The 21,860-nt window shown below is 41.1% G+C and overlaps 1 protein-coding gene across 1 annotated transcript in view; it reads left to right on the forward strand.

Annotated features, from left to right (window-relative positions):
* The first annotated feature begins 2,742 nt into the window (after window positions 1-2,742).
* The window catches only part of LY75 (lymphocyte antigen 75), a 42,666-nt gene continuing 23,548 nt past the window's right edge, over window positions 2,743-21,860 (forward strand). The window contains exons 1-16 of the mRNA XM_085228161.1: window positions 2,743-2,977; window positions 4,450-4,824; window positions 5,209-5,382; window positions 5,651-5,815; window positions 6,328-6,438; window positions 7,662-7,802; window positions 9,057-9,245; window positions 10,095-10,252; window positions 10,609-10,719; window positions 11,861-11,949; window positions 12,289-12,461; window positions 12,637-12,833; window positions 13,637-13,779; window positions 19,285-19,366; window positions 19,933-20,004; window positions 21,361-21,484. Coding sequence (XP_085084287.1) covers window positions 2,893-2,977; window positions 4,450-4,824; window positions 5,209-5,382; window positions 5,651-5,815; window positions 6,328-6,438; window positions 7,662-7,802; window positions 9,057-9,245; window positions 10,095-10,252; window positions 10,609-10,719; window positions 11,861-11,949; window positions 12,289-12,461; window positions 12,637-12,833; window positions 13,637-13,779; window positions 19,285-19,366; window positions 19,933-20,004; window positions 21,361-21,484 — 2,389 coding nt within the window. The 5' untranslated portion in view covers window positions 2,743-2,892. The remainder of the gene's footprint in view (window positions 2,978-4,449; window positions 4,825-5,208; window positions 5,383-5,650; window positions 5,816-6,327; window positions 6,439-7,661; window positions 7,803-9,056; window positions 9,246-10,094; window positions 10,253-10,608; window positions 10,720-11,860; window positions 11,950-12,288; window positions 12,462-12,636; window positions 12,834-13,636; window positions 13,780-19,284; window positions 19,367-19,932; window positions 20,005-21,360; window positions 21,485-21,860) is intronic.

Consider the following 21,860-nt stretch of genomic DNA (forward strand, 5'->3'; position numbering starts at 1 on the left):
AAAGAAGATATCTGTTGATGAACAAGAAAGACTGCTAGAAATAAACAGCTCTTAGTCATGATGTTGGCACCTCCAAAGGCTTTTTGATTGTAAAGGCAAAGTCATCTGCTTGGAAGCAGGAGGAAAGGCTGCTGTTGTAGAGTCTCCCTGCACCTGAAGTTCTCTATCTGTTACTCTATAGGAATGCTTGAAGTCTGTTCTGCTGTGTGTGCTGCTCTGCAGTGAGCTGTAGTTATGGATGGGGACAGGAAACATTTGTGGTTTGCAATACAGAAACTGTTCACCTGTTATGCTGTGAGTACATTCAAAGAGCAGTTCACATCAGACGCAGAAGCCTCATCCATAATGCCAGCATGAATCCTTTTAGAAATAGTCTTTGACACTGCTTTAATTTTTATAAGCTTTCTACAGAACACTGTAGAAGATTCTTAAAGGTTATCATATGACACAAACGCAGATATTATTTCCTATGCTATTTCCTCCTCTATACTGGTTTGTTGGTTGGTTTTACTGGCCTTGTTTGCTTCGTTGGTTTTGCTTTCATTTGCAAAGTAATCATTCCAGGTACAACCATCTACCTTGAGGAATTACTTTCTCATTCTCCTTTGCAAAATCTGGTGTAATAAAAACAGGAAAGACCTTCTTCTATAAGTGAGAGGCACGTTATTTAGGTGGGAGGGCAAGCGAGTTCAACAGAGAGAAGGCTGTTTGAAATACTGCCTTTGAAAGCTGGCTTCCTTAGGAAGAGATGTGCAGAAACCAGGCACTGTCAGTAGTGGGGGACAGCGCGGCATCAGATTGCACAGCATTTGCTTAGACAAATCACACAGAGCCCAAGCCCACCAATGGGTTAACAACCACAATTTACTTAGCTTTTAGCTGATCATTTCCACAGAACATTGTCCTGCAATTTTTTTTAATCATGGTAGAAGGATAAAAAAGAAAGAAACAAACAAAAAGTACGTGTTTTTTTTTTTTAATGTCCTTGATATAAAAAGTAGTAAAACTACTATATGTACGGTATATGGCTTTCAGTAACTTTCTGTTTTTGAACTTCTGTCATCAAAGCAGAGCTGCCTTAATTGTGCTGGTTCAGTAAAGCAGGTGTACAGATCTGAGTCTGTATATCCTCACCTGTCTGCTGCTTGGCTGGGGAAGAAGGGAACTATGCATTTTGCTGTGTTCAGTAAGTATGCACTGCACGCTGTTGGTTTTGAAGCTGAACTCCTCTCCATACTAAAACTGGGATAGTAAATTATTACATCAAAAATAGCACGCAGGTGGGAGGGTTCATGGGGATGCAGGGTTCACACACAGTGTTTCTTGTTGTTATGTTTTATTTAAGAAGCGGCACACCATCTCACCAACACGTTTTAGTTTCAATAGCTTGCTTTTATATCAGCGGGGAATTTCTGCCTCCTACTCTCTGCGTGGAGACACAAGTGCTCTGCTCTTCCAGAAAACACTTTTGCATAGCAGAGCCTCAGTTTTGCTGCAGCTGTGGAACCTCTTTCTGCCTGAAACCAATTTTTAGAATAGCCTCTGCAGCCAGGTCTGGCTCTGCAGCTCCCAGCAGCATGGAGCACTTGCTTACTTACAAATGCCTGGTTTTGTTCACTTCTTTCAGCTCAGTTCCTGGTCAGGCAACACCCTCGCTCCTGCCTTCCCCGGGTGGCCAGATTCCTGCATGATGGGCACATCTGAAACACATAAAGCAAGCTGCGTGCTGCCCTTCCCAGCTCAGTGAAGATCTAATGTTTCTCTCCCTGAATGACTTCTCCTCTAAGTCTAATCAAAATAGATGTTTCATAGCCAAAATGTTTTTTCCTTGCAACTTTGCAAGTGCTTTCTTGCACAGCTGGGGTTGCAGCCTTTCCAGGTCAGCAATGAATCACTGAATCTCAAGCTACAACCAGGCACAATTTTATTTCACATACTTTCTGTCGGCTCTCCTTCTTTCTCTTCCCCTCCTTCGGGCCAACTGGTCGCCCTTCTCTTTGTTGCTTTTATTTTTGGTTTCTGCAACTTCCTGTGCTCAGCATCATCATTTTCTCAGCAGCAGCTATTTCAGCTGCTCCCAACCCCATTTCCTCCCCCTTCTCTGGCACAACTGGATCAGCTCACTGCAATTTTATCTTCCAGTGACTTGAAAACGCCAACTCTTAGAAAGCACTGAAGCAACTGGGACCTGTGGGCATGGCCTGCTGGCACACCCTATGGGGATGGCCTGTGGGCATGGCGGGTGCTGTCAGCAGGGCCCTGCAGCCCTCACAGCACAACGCAGCCCATGGCCATGCTGCTGGGAGGGCTGAGGGGTGGCATATGCAAACTGTGATGTAATCCAATTTCCGTTCTTTTACTTCGACGTCTGCTATTATTGGTGCTCCTTTTCTTCTATCGCTTTTTAAAAACTTTTAACTCTAATTGCCATATATTAATTAGCTCAGGTTTGTCAATTTTTCACTCTTTGTCCTCTTGGAATTTTCACTCCATTTCCTTTTGATTTTAGTTACTTTTTTGTTACTTTTCTTGGATTCTGTTGGAGTAATTAAGTCAGCTTCTCCTTTTTTGTTCTTTATTTTCCCCCATTTTGCAAGGCTTTTTTCCTCACTCCACTTTTCCTTTCACTTTCCCTCTTTTTTTTTTTTCCTCATTCCCTTCACTTTCCCCCTCTCCTTACTTTTTTCTCTCGTCTCCCCACGCCACTTCCCCTGCCCTCTGCCCAGTTCCCGCAGCGCCAGCCCCGTTCCGTCCCGCACAGCCGCGCCCCGCCCCGCCCCAAACTCGGGGAGGCAGTTCTCCTGACAACAGGTGACGCGCGGCGGGGCGGACCAATCGGAGGGCGGCGCTCCGCCACTACCAAGCCCGCTGTGCGCGTCCCTCCGCGGGACCATGGGGCGGCCGGCGGGACGCTGCGTGGCCGCTTGCTGCCTCGCCTGGCTGCTCGCCTGCTGCGCGGCCCGCCGGGACGACGCGGGTAAGGCTGGGGCCCACCGGGCGAGGGGGCGCCGCTGTGCTGTTTTCCCGGTGCCGGGCGGGACGGGACGGGACGGGACGGGACGGGACGGTGACAGCGGCCGCCACCGGGCTCGTCCCGCGGGGTCCCGGGCTCAGAGCGGGTCAGAGAGCATCCAGCAAGAGTTTGGGCGGCTGGGAGCGGAGGGATGCACCGAGAGACGGCGGATCGCTGCCCTGCGCTGTCTAGGAACGTCGTGGCAGAGTGTCAGCGCGTTTTTAGCTCTGAGTTTTGCACGTACGGATGGGAGGAAGGGATACACAGCCCTCCCGAAAGCGGGTCGGAGCGTTGACCTGCGGCAAACGGTTGGTGGGCAGCGCTGGCGCTGCGCGGGGGCACCGGGACGGTCCGCGTCGGAGCGCTGCGCACAGCGAGCAGATGTGCAGGGAGGTCTGGTGGGGGAGCAGAAGCTTCTGTGGGGAGATTTTAAAGCGAAGTGGTTTTCTTCTGGATGTAAGAATGAAAGTTTGATGGGAAGAAGTGAAAGAAAAGCGAGGAGAAGGAAAATTCGAGGGGAGAAGCGGGGCACGGTAGAAGTGGAGCGGAGAATGAAAAGCGAAAGGGAGGGAGCGTGTTGGGGAAGCACAGGGTAGAAAGGGCCCGCAAAGGCAGCGCTGGTTGGCTGGAGCCGGGAGTTAATGGGTGGGTTAAAAAAGCGTGCGCCTCCGGCCCAGGCGGCCTCGGGGCTCTGCTGTGCGCTCGGCCGGCCCGGTTCCGCAGGCTGCTTGGCACTGCTGCGGTGGAAAATTCCCGGTGTACTGGGAAGTAGTGGTAAAATTCACTGAATAACAGCGCTGACTATTTTCCTTGCCGTTCAGCCAAGCCTATTATTAAGTCATATTTAAAAAAACGCAACAGGAATGCGATTGTCGGTGAATGACTATGAGGGACGAAGCGCTACTCAGCAGATTCCTCCCTTAAACGCCCGAGTAACAGCCGTGCGGGCTCGGGACGGCGCAGCTCCGGCTGCCGGCTCTGTGCTGCGGGGTCGTCCTGTGGCGGCTGGGGAATGCTTGGAGACCAGCCTCTCTCTCAATGTTGGCACTGCTTGCTAAGTGCACGTTGTTGTTAGATGTGCTCTGGACTGTCTGTTGAAACAGGAATTGATCCAATCTGTACGCGTTAAAATTAGAGTCATTTTCATTGACAGAATCAGGCTTGGAAAACAGCCTCACTTTGTCCCTTCATTTTGTATAGATTTCTAAAGAGATTTGTGTTGGTTTTTTTTTTCCTGAGGTAAAGAAAACTCACTAAGGACGGGAAAATGTGCTTATTGGGAAGCTGCAGCTTATATGAGAAACAGTGCAATGTAAAGACAGCTGTTGTGTTTTCTAGTAGCGCCTCAGAATGTGATTCAGTTTTTTTCAAAGAACCTCCTCTCAAAGTGATACTGAGTCATAACCATCTGTGGCCATTCACTTGTTCTTATGCAGGCAGCGATGCGTTTACCATTAGGCACGACACGCTCAACAAGTGCATACAAGTAAAAAACTCACGGATTGTGATAGATGACTGCAGAGAGACGAGTGAAGCTCTGTGGAAATGGGTGTCCCAGAATCGCCTTTTCCATCTGGGTGCCAAGCAGTGCCTGGGACTCGATATATTCACCAAATTACCGTCCCGCCTGAGAATGGTGGATTGCAACTCAGACCTTCGGCTGTGGTGGCGGTGTGCTGATGGCTCGGTGGTTGGTGCATCTCAGTACAAGGTGACCGTCAAGAGTGCCTATGTAACCGCCAGCATAAACGCGTCCGACCAATGGAGAAGCAACAACTCCTCTGGTGATATATGCCAGTATCCGTACCATGGTGGGTTCATGCAGGGGTTTGGGTCGGGGCTCCAGTTTGTGTTAAATTTCCCCCTACTCGTAGATTCTGAGAGCCTTATTCCTTAGTGCTTTGTGCAAACGACCTAGATTTCAACAAGGTTTGAATGTATTTGTCCCTAACTTAGCAGAAAGAGGGAAGCACATCTCTGATATGTTACACAGCACACAGAAGAAAAAGTACAGAAAAATATTTTCTCTTGTTTCTTTCAGTTCTGGCATTGCTGTATATTATCTGTAACAACAAGTGACTGTGTTTTAAGACCACAAGTGTGATTTGCATGCTTTTGAATTAACTATGTCAGTACAGGCGATGACTTCTACTTGGTGTCTTTTGTATCTAATTCTCTACCTTTCTACCCTGTAGAGGTTTATACCAAAGATGGGAACTCCTATGGGAAGCCCTGTGAGTTCCCCTTTCTGTACAACGCGACCTGGCATCATGACTGCATTCAGGATGGGACACAAACGGGTGGGAAATGGTGCGCCACGTCTGAAGATTATACTCGTGATGGAAAATGGGGAATATGCTTACAGCCAGGTACGCTGGGTTTTTAAATAGCGATCCTAAAAAAACATGCTGTGACTTCATGTACGTGCAGTTCCGCCTCAATGCAACAACTCGCTGTTAAGCTGGATAAAAACAGGTCGGTTTTCTATCACAGCATTGACAGAACAATCAGCACCCATTTACTCTGTGGTATATGTGAGTTTAGTGTAAAAATCCATAGAGTGTTTTTTTGGTTTGAAATATTTATGGTGTTTCAGTATACCTCTAGTTAGAAGTACATTCTGCTTCCTTTGCACAGAGGATGGTTGTCGTGATATCTGGGAACACGATGCAGGCTCTCAACATTGCTACCAGTTCAATACCCAGTCTGCTCTTTCTTGGAAGGAAGCTTATATTTCATGTCAGAGGCAAGGTGGAGACTTACTTAGCATCCAAGATGCATCAGAATTAAACTACATACAAGGTAAATGTAATTATTCGCATATTTTTATCAGGTAACGTTGACAAATAACATCAGTGAAGACAGCATGTTAATTTCTGCCTTAAAATTCTTGGTTACAACTTATTCACCATTGAATGCCTTGTTGTATAATCTGTGTACTAAAGTGAGATTAGCAACTCACTTTGCACGTGTTGTCTGTTTTTAGTTTATCTGTGTGGTTTCATTGATCAGCTGTTCTTCATATACCGAATAACGTCCCCAAAATCTCAGATATGAGCCAGAGTGGCAGTTACTGGAGTGTGTGTGCACATTCATTGCACTGAGTGCTGGAATGATTTCAGGAGACACCTTCAGTGATGTTCAGGGTTGGCCTGGAGGGGCTATCAGTGTGCTTGTGATATAAAATCAGATGTCAAATACTTGGAGGCACGTTCAGATGATGTTTTTATTTTAAAGGAGAATAATAAAAGATGAATATTTTATTCAAATTGTTTTCTTTATAAAAAAAATAACTGTATAAAATATATATCCAGCTAAGGATGACATCGCTGAGATCTTCTGGATTGGCTTAAATCAGCTGGATGTTTCTAGAGGCTGGCAGTGGTCAGATCACAAACCTTTGAATTTTGTCAACTGGCATCAAGGTAATGATGTTTCTGGTGGTATTGAAATATTTAGAACAGAAACCAGTATTTTATTTTTCTCTTTTCTGTTTTTCACTCTTATCTTTTTCAGTGGACTTCATCAAAACTGTCATTTCTCTTAAAAGTTCAGAACATCCTTTCCTCCTAGAGAGCACAAATCTTTCTGCACTCCTGCTATATTTATGAAAAATTAGGATAAACCTCTAAAATGATAAAACTTAAGTAGTATCTATGAGATCTGTTTTAGTTAGGGCAGCTGTAGACTCCTTTGCTACTAAAATTTCTCCTCTCATTGACAGAATGACATTGGCTTCCCTCAAGGAATAATATTATTGGTGTTTGTCTAAGAACCAATGTCACTCAGAAGTCTAACATGTTTTTAGACTTGAAGATTGCTTAAATTTGTTATAAGGTGAAGATGAAAGAAGTGTAAAATCTTTGAAAACCTTTTCTAATTACTCCCAAGTTCCTAAGAGAATCGGTGAGAGACTTGGTGGGAATTTTCAGCATGTCTTTGTAATATTCTCATGAGTATGATGTGGATATTGATACGTGAGACTCCTTGAGGTGTAACAGTCAGGAACACAAAAGTTGAGACTCTGGCCCGGTCTCTGTACCCTCCCATGAAGAATGAAGGTCTTTCCTGAGTGAGACTGAACAAAATCAATGCAGGGAAATGGGACACAGGTCAGATTTGCATTAAGCTTCATAGAAAGTCAAAGGTCCCGTTGGAAGGGATCTTGAAGGGAAGCTGAGGACTGCAGAACGTTTAATCTGGGGCCTTCTCTGTTAAGGTAAGGGTTATGTTGAGAAACTGCAGAGCTATGTTTGGAGTTAGTCTGGAAAGGGGCTGCCAAAGGAAACTGAGGGCTGCAGAAAGAATTCTCCCTTGAGATATTTCTAGTCTGGGAAAGTTCTCAGCCAAGGGTTTGTTGTATTGTAAATAGAACATTTTTCCTGGTTGTATGATTGAACACTGGCATAGAAGTCCCAATACCTTGATTCTGTAACTTTCTTACAAAAAAAAAAAAAAAAAAAAAAAAAATTATTTGGACCTGTGGAGAAGAGGTGCCTTTATTCAAAGCAAAAAATGTTCTTCATATGAGATGCTTCAATATGCAAAGCATATTACTGCATTGAAAAGCAAAAGAAAAAAAGATGCAGTTACTGCTTGGCTGTTTGATAACTTGTGCTCTTCTGTTTTTCTTTCGTAATGTCTATAGATATGCAGGATTTGTCCCCTTTGGATGGGACTAGCTGTGTGGCAATGAATGCTGCCTCCGGTCAGTGGCAGAGTTACCATTGTGGGAATCCACTTCCATATGTTTGCAAGAAATCATTCAAGGAGGTTTCAAACCTCACAGGTAGGACAGCTTTTGTGTTTGTGTTGTATGCTAATGTGAGAGCAGTGCTCACTTATGCAATCGTTTCCTTCCTCCCTAAGACTTCTGAAGAATCTCTGCCAAAACGCTTCACAGCAGCTTTGGGTCTTTTAGCAGACCAGAATCAGACTCTCTGTCTTCAGTGTCAAGATGACACCACAAACAGCTTTCATTCTTCGCAGCTTTCTCATTCATACACAAAGCATTTCCCAGCACAGTCCTGCCCTTTGCACCATGGTTTTTTCAGGCCTCCATGGATTGTGCCTTCTCTCTCATGCAGCTTAAAGTCTGGAATGGACAAACCTTTCAGTTGCTGCTTTAAACCCATTTCTCTCGGTGTTTATGAACATAAAATGGGACTTACCTGGGGCTTGGATCAAGCTGTTTAATTCAAGTAGAAGTCATTAAATGGCCTTACTATATTTTGAAATCAGGCCCAGCAGTAGAAATCAAGAGTGCAAGAGCTGGTAACTTGCCCAGTGCGTAATCTTTATTGGATCTGTTACTTTTATCTTGTAAGAGCACATGGTAACACAATGGGAAAAACAGAACAGTTTAAAAGTTCTCTCCCCTGCACATACACACCCACAATATTGTTTTGGAACAGAAGAGCTTTTTAGCATACAACTTTTTCAGCATGCATAAAAACAGTTTGAATTCTCAAATATCTTAATTTGCAGAAGAAAAAATACTTGAAACTAAGCATCCATTCATTTCTATGCGAGTTACTCAGATTTGGTCTTTTGCATGGTACTGCTGTGCATATATATAATAATGCCCTAGAAAAGTGCAAACCCCTGCCAGAACAAAGCAAGCAACTTTTTGTTGAAGCTGCTGTCCTGCAGTGAAGTAACTTGTTTTGCCTTTAATTGCTTTTGAAATCTTGCTTACAGTTACTTCTAAACCTTTTGCTTACAGCAAGACCAGCTTAGTATGAGTTATCTTTTTACTTTTACTCCCACTAACTACTTTCTCCTTTTGCACACCTCACGGCCCCAGCATGATGCTAATCCCCATAATGCTGCTCAGTCAAGCTTATTTGCTTAACTAAATTGTGAGCCTTTCTTAAAATGTTAGCGGGGAGATGATGTGTTGTTTATCTGGGAATGTATTCCGATAGCTGCCTTGTGTCTGCTTTCAAGGTACTGCTAAATTTTAAACATAAAGAAAATACCAACACAGTACACTGGTCAGTGTTAAATAAAAGCCTCTAATTCAGTTTCACTTTGCTTTTAGAGTTTTGGAGACACTTGGATACTCGCTGTGATGTGGGTTGGCTTCCCCACAATGGTTTTTGCTACATGATGATGCACAACCAGGCATCTTGGAGTACAGCAGATCAGTTTTGCAAAACAAATAAAAGCAACCTCATCAGCATACACTCTTTGGCAGATGTGGAACTCATTGTTACAAAGCTTCATAATGGTGAGCTGGGAAAGTCAAGCACCAAGTGCTGTGCACCCTAAATTACAAATTGCTTTCTGTGATCCAGAATAGGATTGTGAGAATCTCTAGCTCTAAATGCAAGTGTTAATGCTGTGCTTGTATCCAGACTGGTGCTGAGTGTCACCACTCAGCCCCAGTCCCTCTCTATTTGTTCTTGTTTTAGTTCTATTTTATTCATGCATTTACTTAATTAATCAAAGAATCCTTTGAGTTGTAAGGGATCTTTAAAGACTGTCTATCCCAGCTTCCCTGCAGTGAACAGGGACACCTACAGCTACATCAGGTTGCCCAGGGCCTGAACCAGCCTCACCTTCAAAGTCTCCGTGGCTGGAGCATCCACCACCTCTCTGGGCTACCTGTGCAAGTGGGCTAGCCTACTTCTATTTGTCTCATTTATAATGTCTAACACCTGTTCACTTTTCTCATTCAGGCAGAATCATAGATAGTTGGACTGGATTTTTGAATGCTGGGTCACTGAACTGATAATTCATGATCTGTACTTGTGGTCTTCTGTTTTTGTCTGCATTCTAAAATAGATTTTGGTTGAGCTTCTTTTCTTGCATGTTCATTGTTTTTGTTTGTTTGTTTGTTTTGCTGTTTTTCCTGTTTGTTGCCTTTTCTGTAAAATGTACTCTCAATTCATGAACACAGCTTAAAAATTAAAAAATAATTTGGGCTTGTCTCAAGTTCCATTTCTTATTGTAATAAAAGCATAAATGCGTCAGTATTTTAAATAGAATATGAATTTAGTAAAATGAGGTTTTTATTTTTCAAATTAGTTTGAATGCTATTCTGAAGGCCCCATGTTGTCCCTGTTTTAAATGACAGATGCTAAAGAAGAAGTGTGGATGGGTCTCAGGAACGAAGATGTACCAACCTTGTTCAAATGGTCAGATCACACAGATGTGGTTTTTACATATTGGGATCAGAATGAACCAAATGTTCCTTTTAATGCCACTCCTAACTGTGTGTCTTATTCAGGCAAGGTAAGAATGTGATGATGTTTTTTTTTATCTTCCCTTTCCCTCCTCTTCATCCCTACCGTAAGTTGACATTGATGTATGTGAAGTACAAGGGAGATAAATAAGAATTTTTATACTTGACACCACCCTGACCTGTTCCCTTTTCAGATGTGATCCAGTATTCTCCTATGTCCATATTTCAGCTTTCTCTCTCCTCTTCAAAACTTGCACCTACACGTATAATCCAGGGCATCTCATTCACACTGTTCTTGGTACTGCAAGTAACCAAGGCATTCTGGCTTTCCCATGTCTGAAAACTGCCCCTTCACTGTGGAAAGATTGGAGAATTTTAAATGCTCTTTTTCCTTTCCTTTGAACAGTTGGGGCAGTGGAGAGTCAAATCCTGTGAAGAAAACTTGAAATATGTGTGTAAGAAAAAAGGAGAGATTTTAAATGAAACAAAATCGGACAGAAATTGCTCGCTGGATGAGGTAATGGGGAGTCTGTACATATTTTACCTTCACTTCAGAAGCTTGCAGTAAATTACTTATTTTCTCTTCTTAGTGTTTTTGTAACGTTTGTAAAATAAAATCTGTGGTACGTCTTGACTGAAAAAGGGTCATTGCCAATCTGTTATGGGCAAAAGTATTGAGGTTGGGTGCAGGAGGTGTATTTTATTTGTTGGGAAGAAAAAATCTAGGTGTTTTACTAGGTATGTTATTGCTATGCCCTTTGTTTTGTAGTTTCTGCTTTAAATACACTTTCTAAAATTTAGGATAAGCAATTTGCAGCATAAGGGTATGCAGAGAAAGCAGAAATGTAATCTTTCTCATTTATCTATGTTTTACTTGACTCATCTTACTTCTTTGGTTCCAGTAAGGTTGGTTCTTTATCTTCTTATGTGTAACATATTACAGTGTAAATAAGTCCTGAAGTCTTCTCTATTTTAAACAATCTTGAGATGGCATTACTAGCAACCTCAGAGTTCTTTTGTTTTGTAGGGCGTATTGCCTGAAACAGAAAATATGTTTTTCCCTTACCTTTCTGTACATCCTGGAAGTATTCATACTCTGTCTCTTCAGAGGCTGCCAGTTACAGCTTTCTGTGCTATTCAGATGGTGGTACATTGGTAGGGTAGCAAAGAGCACCGTAATATTCCTTGAAATTTCAGTGTGATTATGGAGAAAATATTTGAGTAAGAGAGAATTTTTGTACATTGAAATGTTTTCGGTAGAAAAGATTTTTTTAAATAAAGAAACGCTAATAACACCCTTGTATCTTTGCTCTGTGTGAATCCTGGCATTGGTGGAGCAGCGTCAAAACTCCTATTGTTTTGAACAGGACTAGGCTGTCTCCCTTGTGTTCCTCTCTCTAAATACACGTAGCAGTCAGAAGACACTGCAGAGTCAAGCTAGAACAGTGCCGTATTCTATTTCTGTGGTTACATTATTTCTTAGGACTGTAAATCTGAGAGTTGATAATACTGGACCCTGTGTGTGATGCACTGTGTTCCTTTTTTTATATGGTGTGCCAGCTTGTAGGCACCAACCAGTGTTAGTGATTTCTGTTCTCCTGCAGATCATGCCTAAATGAAGCTGTTATGTGTAAACATGTGTTTTGTTCTGTAACCAGGGTTGGGAAATGCATGGAAACTACTGCTACAAGATTTTGAAAACGGAAGTTTCATTTGGAGCACTGTGCAATCTTACAGTTACAAACAGGTAATGCAAATCTCTGTAATTTATGTGTGTGTTTTATAGTAGGATCCTGAAGATACAGCCATGAAACCTCTATCTGCTAAGAAATAGTTACAAACAAACAGACAAACTGCTACCACAGAGAACTGACAAACTGTTTTCCAAGGTGTGACAGTGGCAAGCCTACAGTGTGAAGCCTTCTTAGAATTGTGTGAATTCACAGGGCCTGCTGTGTGTTGAATACAGGACTGTCTGAGCAACTATTTCAACTAACTATAGTAATACAGTGCCTGGTTTTCAGATTGACTCAGTAGTTTCGAGTGTCTTTCAAATACTGACTCAGATTAATCTGTGAATTTTCAGGTTTGAACAAGAATTTATAAATAGTCTGATTAGAAAACACACCAAAGTTGAAGAAAAATACTTCTGGACTGGTTTGCAAGACATTAGCCAGTCTGGAATGTATTCCTGGGCTGCAGTGGATGGGGAAAAAAGTGAAGCTGTGACATATACTAACTGGAACTCCTTGCAACCAGGTAAATGAAACAGTTCAAAATAAGTGAAAAATACTATAGTTTTATATTCAGCAAGCATTGGAGGACTGTGTTGTGGGATTCCTAGGATGAAACAAAATAGTCATTCAGAAATCCTTGGATTTTTTTTGAAAACTAGACAATAGTTTAAAAATTTCTCTGGTGGCTTAAATTTTAGAGTTCTCAGGAGGATGTGTGGTCATGTCCAGTGGGAGGTCTCTTGGAAAGTGGGAAACTAAGGACTGTAAAACCACAAAAGCTTTCCCTGTTTGCAAAAAATACATCGGGCTGCCCAAGGAACCAGAAGTGCTCCCAAAGCCATCGGATCCCTGTCCCCCAGGGTGGCATAATGGATCTGGCCTTGCCTGCTACAAGGTAAAGCGTTATTCCTGTTGGATGTTAATTTTTCATTATTGTTTTGCGACCATTTTTTGTCTGCAATGAACTGTGTTCTGGACACAGCTCATGTAGCAACGTGTGGGAAACATAGCTTAAATAACAGAGCTGTGAGCACGGATTCTGAATGGATGGCTCTCGTGTTGTGCAGCATAGCTGTCCCTGCTTGGCCGATGGGGTGTGACAGCTGGCTCTGGCTGTTTCTCCAAATCTCTTGTTGACCAAGTGCAACATGTCTGTGCGGAGAGATCCTGCTGACGGGAACTGGCTTGGACTGAAGTCAAGGGGATCAAGTGGCTGAGGTGTATGAGCCAAATGTAAAATTCTGATAGATATAGGTAGCAAAGAAGGAGGCAAAGAACTGTCTGCATCTGCGGCACCCAAATGGTCCTGTGTCACTAAAAATTGGGCTTTGTTGTTCACCCTGCATTTTGAAGAACACCATCACTTAAAACACACAGTTTGGTTTGCTATTTTGGAATGAATTGGGTGTTGTTTTCTAAAATCTTTCTGGTAAAGAAAAGCAGAGAAATTCTGCCATATGGAATAGGTTGCATTTGAAACAAATTTTGTCAGCTAAACTTCAAAGTCTGACTGTTGTCAAACAAACTGAGAAAATAATTAAGAAGTCGGATTTAAAATCAAGCTTTCTCCCTTTGGAAATACTAATTATCGATTCCAACTTGGGGTGTCCGTGTTTAAGTAGTATAGCAGATGTTTAAAAATACTATCACTGGAAAAGTGCTGTCATTGTTCTACTCTGATGGTTGGTTGTTGTGAAGTTCTTCCACAGTGAAAGAGTGCTGCGAACCAGAACTTGGGAGGAGGCAGAAAGGTTCTGTGAAGCACTTGGAGGCCATCTTCCCAGCTTCACTCATACAGAAGAAATCAAGGCGCTTCATTCCATCCTGAGAAAAATTATCAGGTAATGAAGCAGCCATGGGATAGAATTTTGATTTCAGTCACACGCTGCAGTAAATTGTAAATGCTGCTGCTGACCCCAAATGGCAAGTGTGAGATGGTGTACACTGACTGCGTTTCCCACAGTAAAAACAGCTAGATGTGGCATTTGAACTGCTGGTCATGTCGCTGCCTTCCTGGAAAATGTCAAGGGAGTACAGCTTGGGCAAATGTTTCACAGTGCTCAAGGGAATGCAAAAGAAGAGCGATGTACTTGGAGCATCTTCTTCTAAATCTGTGCTGTTTTAAGCATTTCCTTCTCTGTGCTGAATGAGTTGCTTCTGTTCTTAATTGATACTTTCTTCAGAGATGAGTTATTTGAGCCTTTCAGATAGGTCTCATCTTTATTCATGAAATGCCTCCTGACTAAGTTGTGTGCTATCTTTTGAAAACGTGAATAATGTGGTGTCCAGCAATCTGGTTGGCACAGATCCCGTTTGGCATAACTGCACTAACACTGCATGAGCATGAGATGGGTGTGCTGAGTTTTCTGCTATCAACAAATTAAATGCTACATAATTTATGAATCTTAGGCTTTTTATTTAATCAAAGAAACTGTTACTGCAAAGCTTTATTAGGCATTGGTGTGATGTCAGATCATTGTGTAATATGTTTTTTTGATTGGCAGCCTGGTTTTTCAGAACTTTTGCCAGCTTAAACTTGCATGCTGCCAGTTATGTGATCTAAATTGATTTCATCAACAAACAAAATCATAATTATTTTAGAAGCTGCCAACATACAGTGCTGTGATTAAATTTTAAAACTTGATGACTGAAGAGATGCCTTCTTAAAAAAACAGTGTACTTTTTTTAGAAGCACATAAGTCATGAAAATTACTCATTGTTTATGCTAAAAGACAAAACCGAGCTCATATGCTCTATAAATAGATGGCTTAGCTTGCTTAAAGCCATCGTGACTCCTTTACTGAAGTGACTGAAGTCCCTGGAATAAAAGTTGATGCACAGATTATTTTTAGCAATGCATCTTAAACCATTTACAGATTTTGTTGTAATGTTGTACCTAATCTACTATGGGATATGATTAAGGAATTAACTTATTTTCATATTGAGTACAAACATTTGGAAGTACTTTGCAGCTTGCAGGCCATCTCCAGAGGGTTATAGTTAATGGCTTTTTTTTGTTAGAGACTTAATGGTGGAGACTTCTGTCATTCCAGAAAATCACCTGACTCATGATACTGATAGAGTTCCCATGTATCAGAAAACAGCCTGAAAGAAAGAAGGTCCTGGTATTTCAGTGTTATTCCACCTGAATTCTGATATTCTAAGGGGTAATACACTGAACTTAGTATATAAATATGGGGCAATATTTTGAGCCCAGAATAAACTGGCTTGCAGTCAGATTTACACCTGTCAAGTGTAACCCCTGACACAGTATTTTTGTCTGGATTAAGCTCTTCTGAAACACTGCAGAGCTTTCTGAACAGAAATGTAACAAATTTGACGTTGTCTACATAAACACTTAAAATGTTTTATGCAACTTACAAGCACTTAATGACATTATTTACACTTTTAAATTACACAGAGATGGTGATTAAAAGAAGTATTTTAGAGATCAGGAGCAGTGGGTAGCTTGTCTAAAAATAAGCTCATTTGAAAAAGGAGAGAGGAAAAAACAAGCTGATTATTTCACCAAGAGCAGTCAGTTTAGGTACCTGGAAGAAATCATTGTAGGGTAATGTCAGGAGTGATCAGCTAGCAGGGTTTGCTGGCACGCAGTTTGTCCCGTGTTTACTCAGTGCAAACTCTGACCTGAGGTATTCACTCAGCGCGGTTATTTCGGCTCAGGGAAGGAGCCACACCTCGGCTTTTTTGGTTTCGTTTTTTTCCCACTTTGCACAGTTCTCCAGTGAGTCATTGAGAACTGTTTGTTTTCAAATGTTAGCAAGAGTCAGTTTGGTTTACCAGGAAAAGGGCAGCTTGCCTAGTCCATTTTGTTCTTTACTCGGATTCCACCTTAGAGGCAAACGAGAACCAGGACAGCTTCAGCCAAGTCAGGCGATTGCCATTGCGAAGGAAAATAAATTTTGCCTGCCAGCCTTCCTGTCTGAAAGAAATATGAGATAACCTCTTTTTACTTCAAGGGACACGATACAGGCAGAACAGATCCTGTTATCTTACTTTCATTCTACTAGGATTGTTTTTCTGGGCGTTTTGTAGCTTGTAGCTGGCAGCAGCGCAGGACACAAGGAAAGTAACAGCTTGGGATGGTTAGAAATATTATTGCTTTGAGGACACCTTACTGGAACGAAACCAGTTGCCTTTTGTATGCACAGCTCTGCTTCTGTAACTACGCAGAATCTAGAAAGCCCCTTCAACATGGGAGTTTGCAAGAAAAGACTGATCTTTATTCTCAGCGTGCTTGCCAAAACAGCAGTGTCACTGAAGTGAAGTTGTTGTAACTGTGTTAGCACTGCTCCTCTGCTCTTCTGCCAGAGTAGGTAATGAGCTGGACGGAGGTTCAGTCGGAGGCAGCAGCCTGCTAGAGAGAGAGGAGCAGGGATCAAGTGGCTTCATGCATATTGCTGTCAGAAGCATAAGTACTTGTAGGTTGTGTGCGTGTGTGTTTGTTACACTTTACCTTTTATCCAGAGATGTGAAGAGCTGCACACCATGGTAGTTCGCTTAGGTTTCTTCATCTTGTATTCTTTTGTTTCAGCAGTTAGAATAGGATAGTGGAAAGAACGCTGTTTCGCATCACAGTCACACTGATCTAAACAATATTTGTTGACTCCTGCACAAGGTTGGCTTTTGTGAAGTTCTAGTTCTGTACGAGAGATAAGCCAGTGGTATTCTGCAGGGATTACTGGAGATTTTGGGTCTTTCATTGTTAACCAGCATGAAGTCCATATAAAGCACACTTTGCATCTATTTTCTAGGTTAAAACTCAGGATAACCTAGATTTTAGAGGTCATTCTGGGAATGTAGCTCAAAGGATGCTCTGGTAGACATAAATCTATTCTGATAACAGTCTTCTGTATGGGTTTGAAATGTTTCACAGTGAGAACAGATAAGTGAAGTACAAGCAGGTCCCTTGCTGCGAGCCTAGTTGCAGCAGAGCCTTGTCTTACTTGTCTTACATGCTTAATGGCATTCTTTTCCATTATGAGATGACAGTATAATTTTGAGGGGTTATCAGATGTCTTTAGGTAAGCTTAGATGTGTTGTCAAGAGCAGTGGAACAGTTCCTGAATTACGTTCATTTCTAAAGAATTCCAAAATGTATGTTAACCTGCAAGTGCCCAGTCAGCTGGAAACCCTTGTTATAATAGACTAATAGCTGTGAACTAGGGGATAGGCTGGAGAAATTCTTGACCTGACACACTTTTTATTTATTTTTATTTATTTACTTTGTAACATAGAAGCCCTTTGAGTTGAAAGACTGAAAAATCACTCTAGTTCCTCAGGTAATTACTGCAGATACTTGCAAAATGAGTGTCTCAGACTTCCTTTTTAGCAGATGTTCCTCTGTGATGATCAGCTGCTTGAACTGAGCTCGGCCTGTAGGTGACGACTAGGAGCAGAGAGCTAAGCAGTATCTGATTCATAATTGGAAAGAACAATCACGGCAAAATAAGTCCTAAAGGCAAATTGCCAAAGGCCACTTAGCTGCTTGACAGCTGGTGAGTGGCTCAGTTTCCAGCTGGAGTGATGCAGGGCGTTTAGGCTGATGTCACTGAGGACTCCTTGGTGATGCCTTAAGACTGTTCGGTATGATAAGATCACACCAGTGTGATCACATTGTCACACCGATGTTAGAATTTAATACTGGAGTTGAGAAGGAGGGAAAAAAAAAAAAAAACAGAAAAAATTTGATTTGTTGGTGGTTTGATGCTTTTTCTTCCTAATAGGAGCCCTACAAAGTAGAACACCATTGCGCTTTCTGGATTTCCTGGATTTCACATGCCTCACATACGTACACTGGGCTTTGCTTTTATTTGTCGTAAGTCTGAGTCCCAAGGGCAAGCTTTAGGACCTGTTTTTGTAAAGCCACTCTTGAAATTTTTATTTTTTTCACACTTCAGTATTAAGGTCTTGGGAACACATCCTCAGCTTCTTGCAGGCTGTCCCACTTGCTTTTTTTTTTTTTTTTTTTGGTGCTGCTCTATCAGCTGTTTCAGGCACAGGTTAGCGTCTTTATGGTGATATGTGTGGGAAGGCAGTGACACAATCTTAACAAAGAGTTTATTTGTGTTGCCCTGGGATTTCTTAGCAATTCTTATGCTGTTAAGCTTGGTTTAGGTCCATCCCTCTACATAATAGACTTACGTTCACAAACTTGCCAACTTCTGTCTTAAAATCAGTCTGATAGTTTGTCACCACTGTTTTTTTAGAAGCCTTCTCCAAACTCTGACCTCTGCTGGCCAGAAATCTCTTTCGCGTTTTGAGTCCAGATTTGTTTCTGAACTGTGGTTCCTTCAGTCACGATGTACTTTTTCCTCATAAAGTTATTCCTCTTGGGGGCTCAGTGTCCTAATTTGTTGGTAAGAGTAATTATATGCCTTCCCCTTTATTTTTAAATGCTAGAAAAGAAAACCTCTAGTTCTTCTTAGTAAGCTAGTATCTTAAATGTTCTGCATAGCTTCAAATATCCTTCTCTATGCTTGGTACAACATCGGTTCATGTAACAGCAGTCCAGATAAGTGTTTACAGAAACCCTCTACTGTGGCATTGGTGCTTTTTTATTTCTGTCAGAACACATGGAGTGTGTCTCCCTGATACTTCACTGCAGTTGGGTTTCATGTTGGCTGTAATTTCATTAGAAAATTGTGGTTTTTCTCTCTGCTGCTTTCAGCAGTTACCAACTCTTACTTTTCTTGGGCAGGCTAGCAGATTGGAGTGAATTGTCTTAAGCTTCAATATCTAGAACAAAAATGGTATTTCAAAAAGTATAGGCTGCAGCACAAAACTAAACTTGCAGTTTAACTGACTGTGCCCCTTCTATGGAGTTGCAAAGTTCAAATATGTACCTGTGCTTGGTTTGTTTATGTCACTGACAAACCTGAGGGAGAAAAGAAGTCCACTGTTTTGTGTGAATAGAAGTTTTCGTGTGGTTTGAGGAAGAGTGTGTTTGAGAGAGGTGACCTGGAGGTGGATGAGGAGAAGCAGACCAAATAACCCCCTGTGATAGACTGGGAAAAAGTATGGAAAAGAGACCTCCATTTCAAGTGACAACTGTTAAAGTGGTGATTCACTGAATGAAGGAATTACCTGATTTACTTCTCTTGCCTCAGAGAAAACTAACCGACACATCTTCCTAAATGGAAATGCAAGGAGGACCAACCTTCTAGGCCCATTTTCTGCTTGACCTGCTACAATGTACAGTGGTGAACTTCTGGCCCTTGATACTAAGTATTTGCTTGATACTAAGTAATGCAATTCCTTAGTCTTTCTGTTAGATGTGTTGATACATATAGTTGGCATAAAAAAATTATTTTGTTTCTTCACAGTAATGACAGATGGGTATGGATTGGAATGAATAAGAGGAGTCCAGATTCTTTGGGAACCTGGCAATGGAGTGATGATAAACCCGTAAGTTAACTTTTAACCAGGAAATGTCATGTCCTGATTTCTTGGACTAGATTGAAAAATTAATTTACAAATGCTTCAGCAAAATTATGGCACATCTTTCAACAGATGAATAATTCAGAGACTTGTGCACTTAAGTGCCATTATCCAGGCAGCTTTCCAATTAAAGCCATATCTTTTTCCAATTAAAAACATATCATTAATAAAGTTAACCTGATATCTGTCTCAATCACGTTAAAATATTTTAATGGAAATATAGTAGTAAATATCTAAGAGCTGGTGGAGGTGTCTTAATGCAACAGCAGAGGGAAGAGTTTATCGGTTTATCTTGATAGAACAGTCTTCTCCAAAAATGCCTTCTTAACTGGCGTTGATTTTATTTGCATGAAATTGTGAGAGTTTTTTAAATTTATTTTTCCTCTACGATAAGAGGAAAACTCTCTGATGCAATTATTGCCTTTTAATGTGCATTCTAATGGTACAAAACCTCATGGGATCACAAGTTTAAAGAGGCTACCATAGCAAAAATAGTTCTGAAGTAATCATTCTTTCATCCTGTCCTCTTGCAGGTAACTAGTCTTGTCTTGCCACACGATTATCTGGAAGATGAGTATGACACGAGGGACTGTGTTGCTTTAAAGGTTAGTTTCAAGGTTTTTAATAATGGCAGCATGTTCATACATAAAAGTACTTGGAAGAAATACTCCTGCTAGCTGTATATTGAATTTAGGTTGACTGATGAAGAATTTTTCTTTGTAGAGTAAAAGGCTGCTGATGTTCCCTTCATTAATCTATACCTAGTATTGCATTTCCCTTCCTCAAGCAGTTTTAATGAACTGAGTGCTTTGCAAATGCTGATCTGTCATAAGACTTCTTCTGAACTACAGAATATTTTAACACTATTTTCTGTTTCATAATACCATGCTATAAATCCATTGAATATTATACATAACACTTAAGAACATAACATGGAATCTTAAAAGGAAAAAAAAAAAAAAAAAAAAAGCAAAAGAAGAAAAACCAACCAGAACTCTAAAGTAACTTTTAAATCTTGATTCGTTTTTTCTGAACTACCAATAAAGAATATGATTGAAACAGTGTAATGGAATGCAGTAGCCAAAGTAGAGCGTGTATGCTTGTGTTTGCTGTATTTCTTTACTTACTTGTGAAACAGAGTGTACTTGTTTCAGTTTTTCATTCAAGATGTTCTTCGTAGCTTATTTATTATTTCAATCTCAATGGCATGAGTTGTAATATGGCCTTTAACTATCCTAAAGCATCACCTGACTTTGCAGATCATTCCAACACTGCCCATTATATTAACCTACTTAGAACCACTTCAGCTTTTCCGACTTATTGCAGGAAACAATACTTGTATTCCTTTGTTTCTATTCTCAGCCATTTCCCCTCATTTTCTTCCCCTGTGTTTGTGATCATAAAGTAAGAAGCTGATGTAAGCGTGAGACAAGGAGAGCACTTTGAAGGAGGCATTGTGAATACAGTAACCTCCCTCCTTTACCTGCTAGATCTAGATATGTGCTCTTTTCACTAAATGAAACAAAAGTCTCCTTACTGGGGAGACCAGCAAGACTTGATTGTAAGAAATAATCTTATATTAAAATATTATTTCTATTCTAATTCAGATGGGTGCTTCTTCTGAGGAGAAATGAGGTTTTTTTTTCAGGGCAAAGAGTTGTAACAGAGAATTCAATAATAGGCAGAGACAAGACCCCTGTGCCACAAAAAAAATGAAGGAACAATGTTGCAAGGAAGGGCTTCTGTACGTAGACTAACCTTAAAGGCTTTATCCAGTTGCTTCATAAGCTTGGCTAGCATCGAGAGTTACAGTTTAAAACTTAAATCTGCTCAGTTTTATAAAGCAAGTTGCGTGGAATGTACATGGTGACTTTGCCAAAGTACTTTTGTAATACAATTTCATTTCACGTTTCAACAGTCCATATCATACTAATTCTATTCTCTGTTCCTATTTTATACAGACCTTTCAGTTTTCAAGGAGATCATTTTGGAGATATTATTTCCATGAAGGCAGAGACCTGGAGTTTTATTTCAAGCCTTTTGATTGTGAGGCTAAACTCGAATGGGTCTGCCAGATAACTAAAGGTAAACTGCATTTACATGCATTTTGTGTAAAAGAGTTTGTTTACAGGTTTTTAGTCCCCTTGTGTTAACAGTTTTGGAAGTTGGTGGAATTTGAAATTGAGCCTTAAGTAATTTAGGTCTAACTAGCTGAGAGTAGGTCAGCACATCTGAAATATTGCTCATGATCAAATTGGAAGATATAAAATAGGCAGCAGAGAAATACAAGCAGGAACTAGGGTAATAAGCTTCAGAAAGACATAATTTTTCTTGGTATTCTAAAAGAAAAAAAAAAAAAATCTGCTACTGAGCCATCATTATTGCCCTCTAGCAGAAACTTTCCTATGTTTTATTATATTTCCTATGTGAACCGTTAGAGGTCAGTACATGAGATGCCTTG

Source organism: Meleagris gallopavo, chromosome 7 (assembly GCF_905368555.1).
Source record: "Meleagris gallopavo chromosome 7, MGAL_WU_HG_1.1, whole genome shotgun sequence".
Classification (NCBI taxonomy): Eukaryota; Metazoa; Chordata; class Aves; order Galliformes; family Phasianidae; genus Meleagris; species Meleagris gallopavo.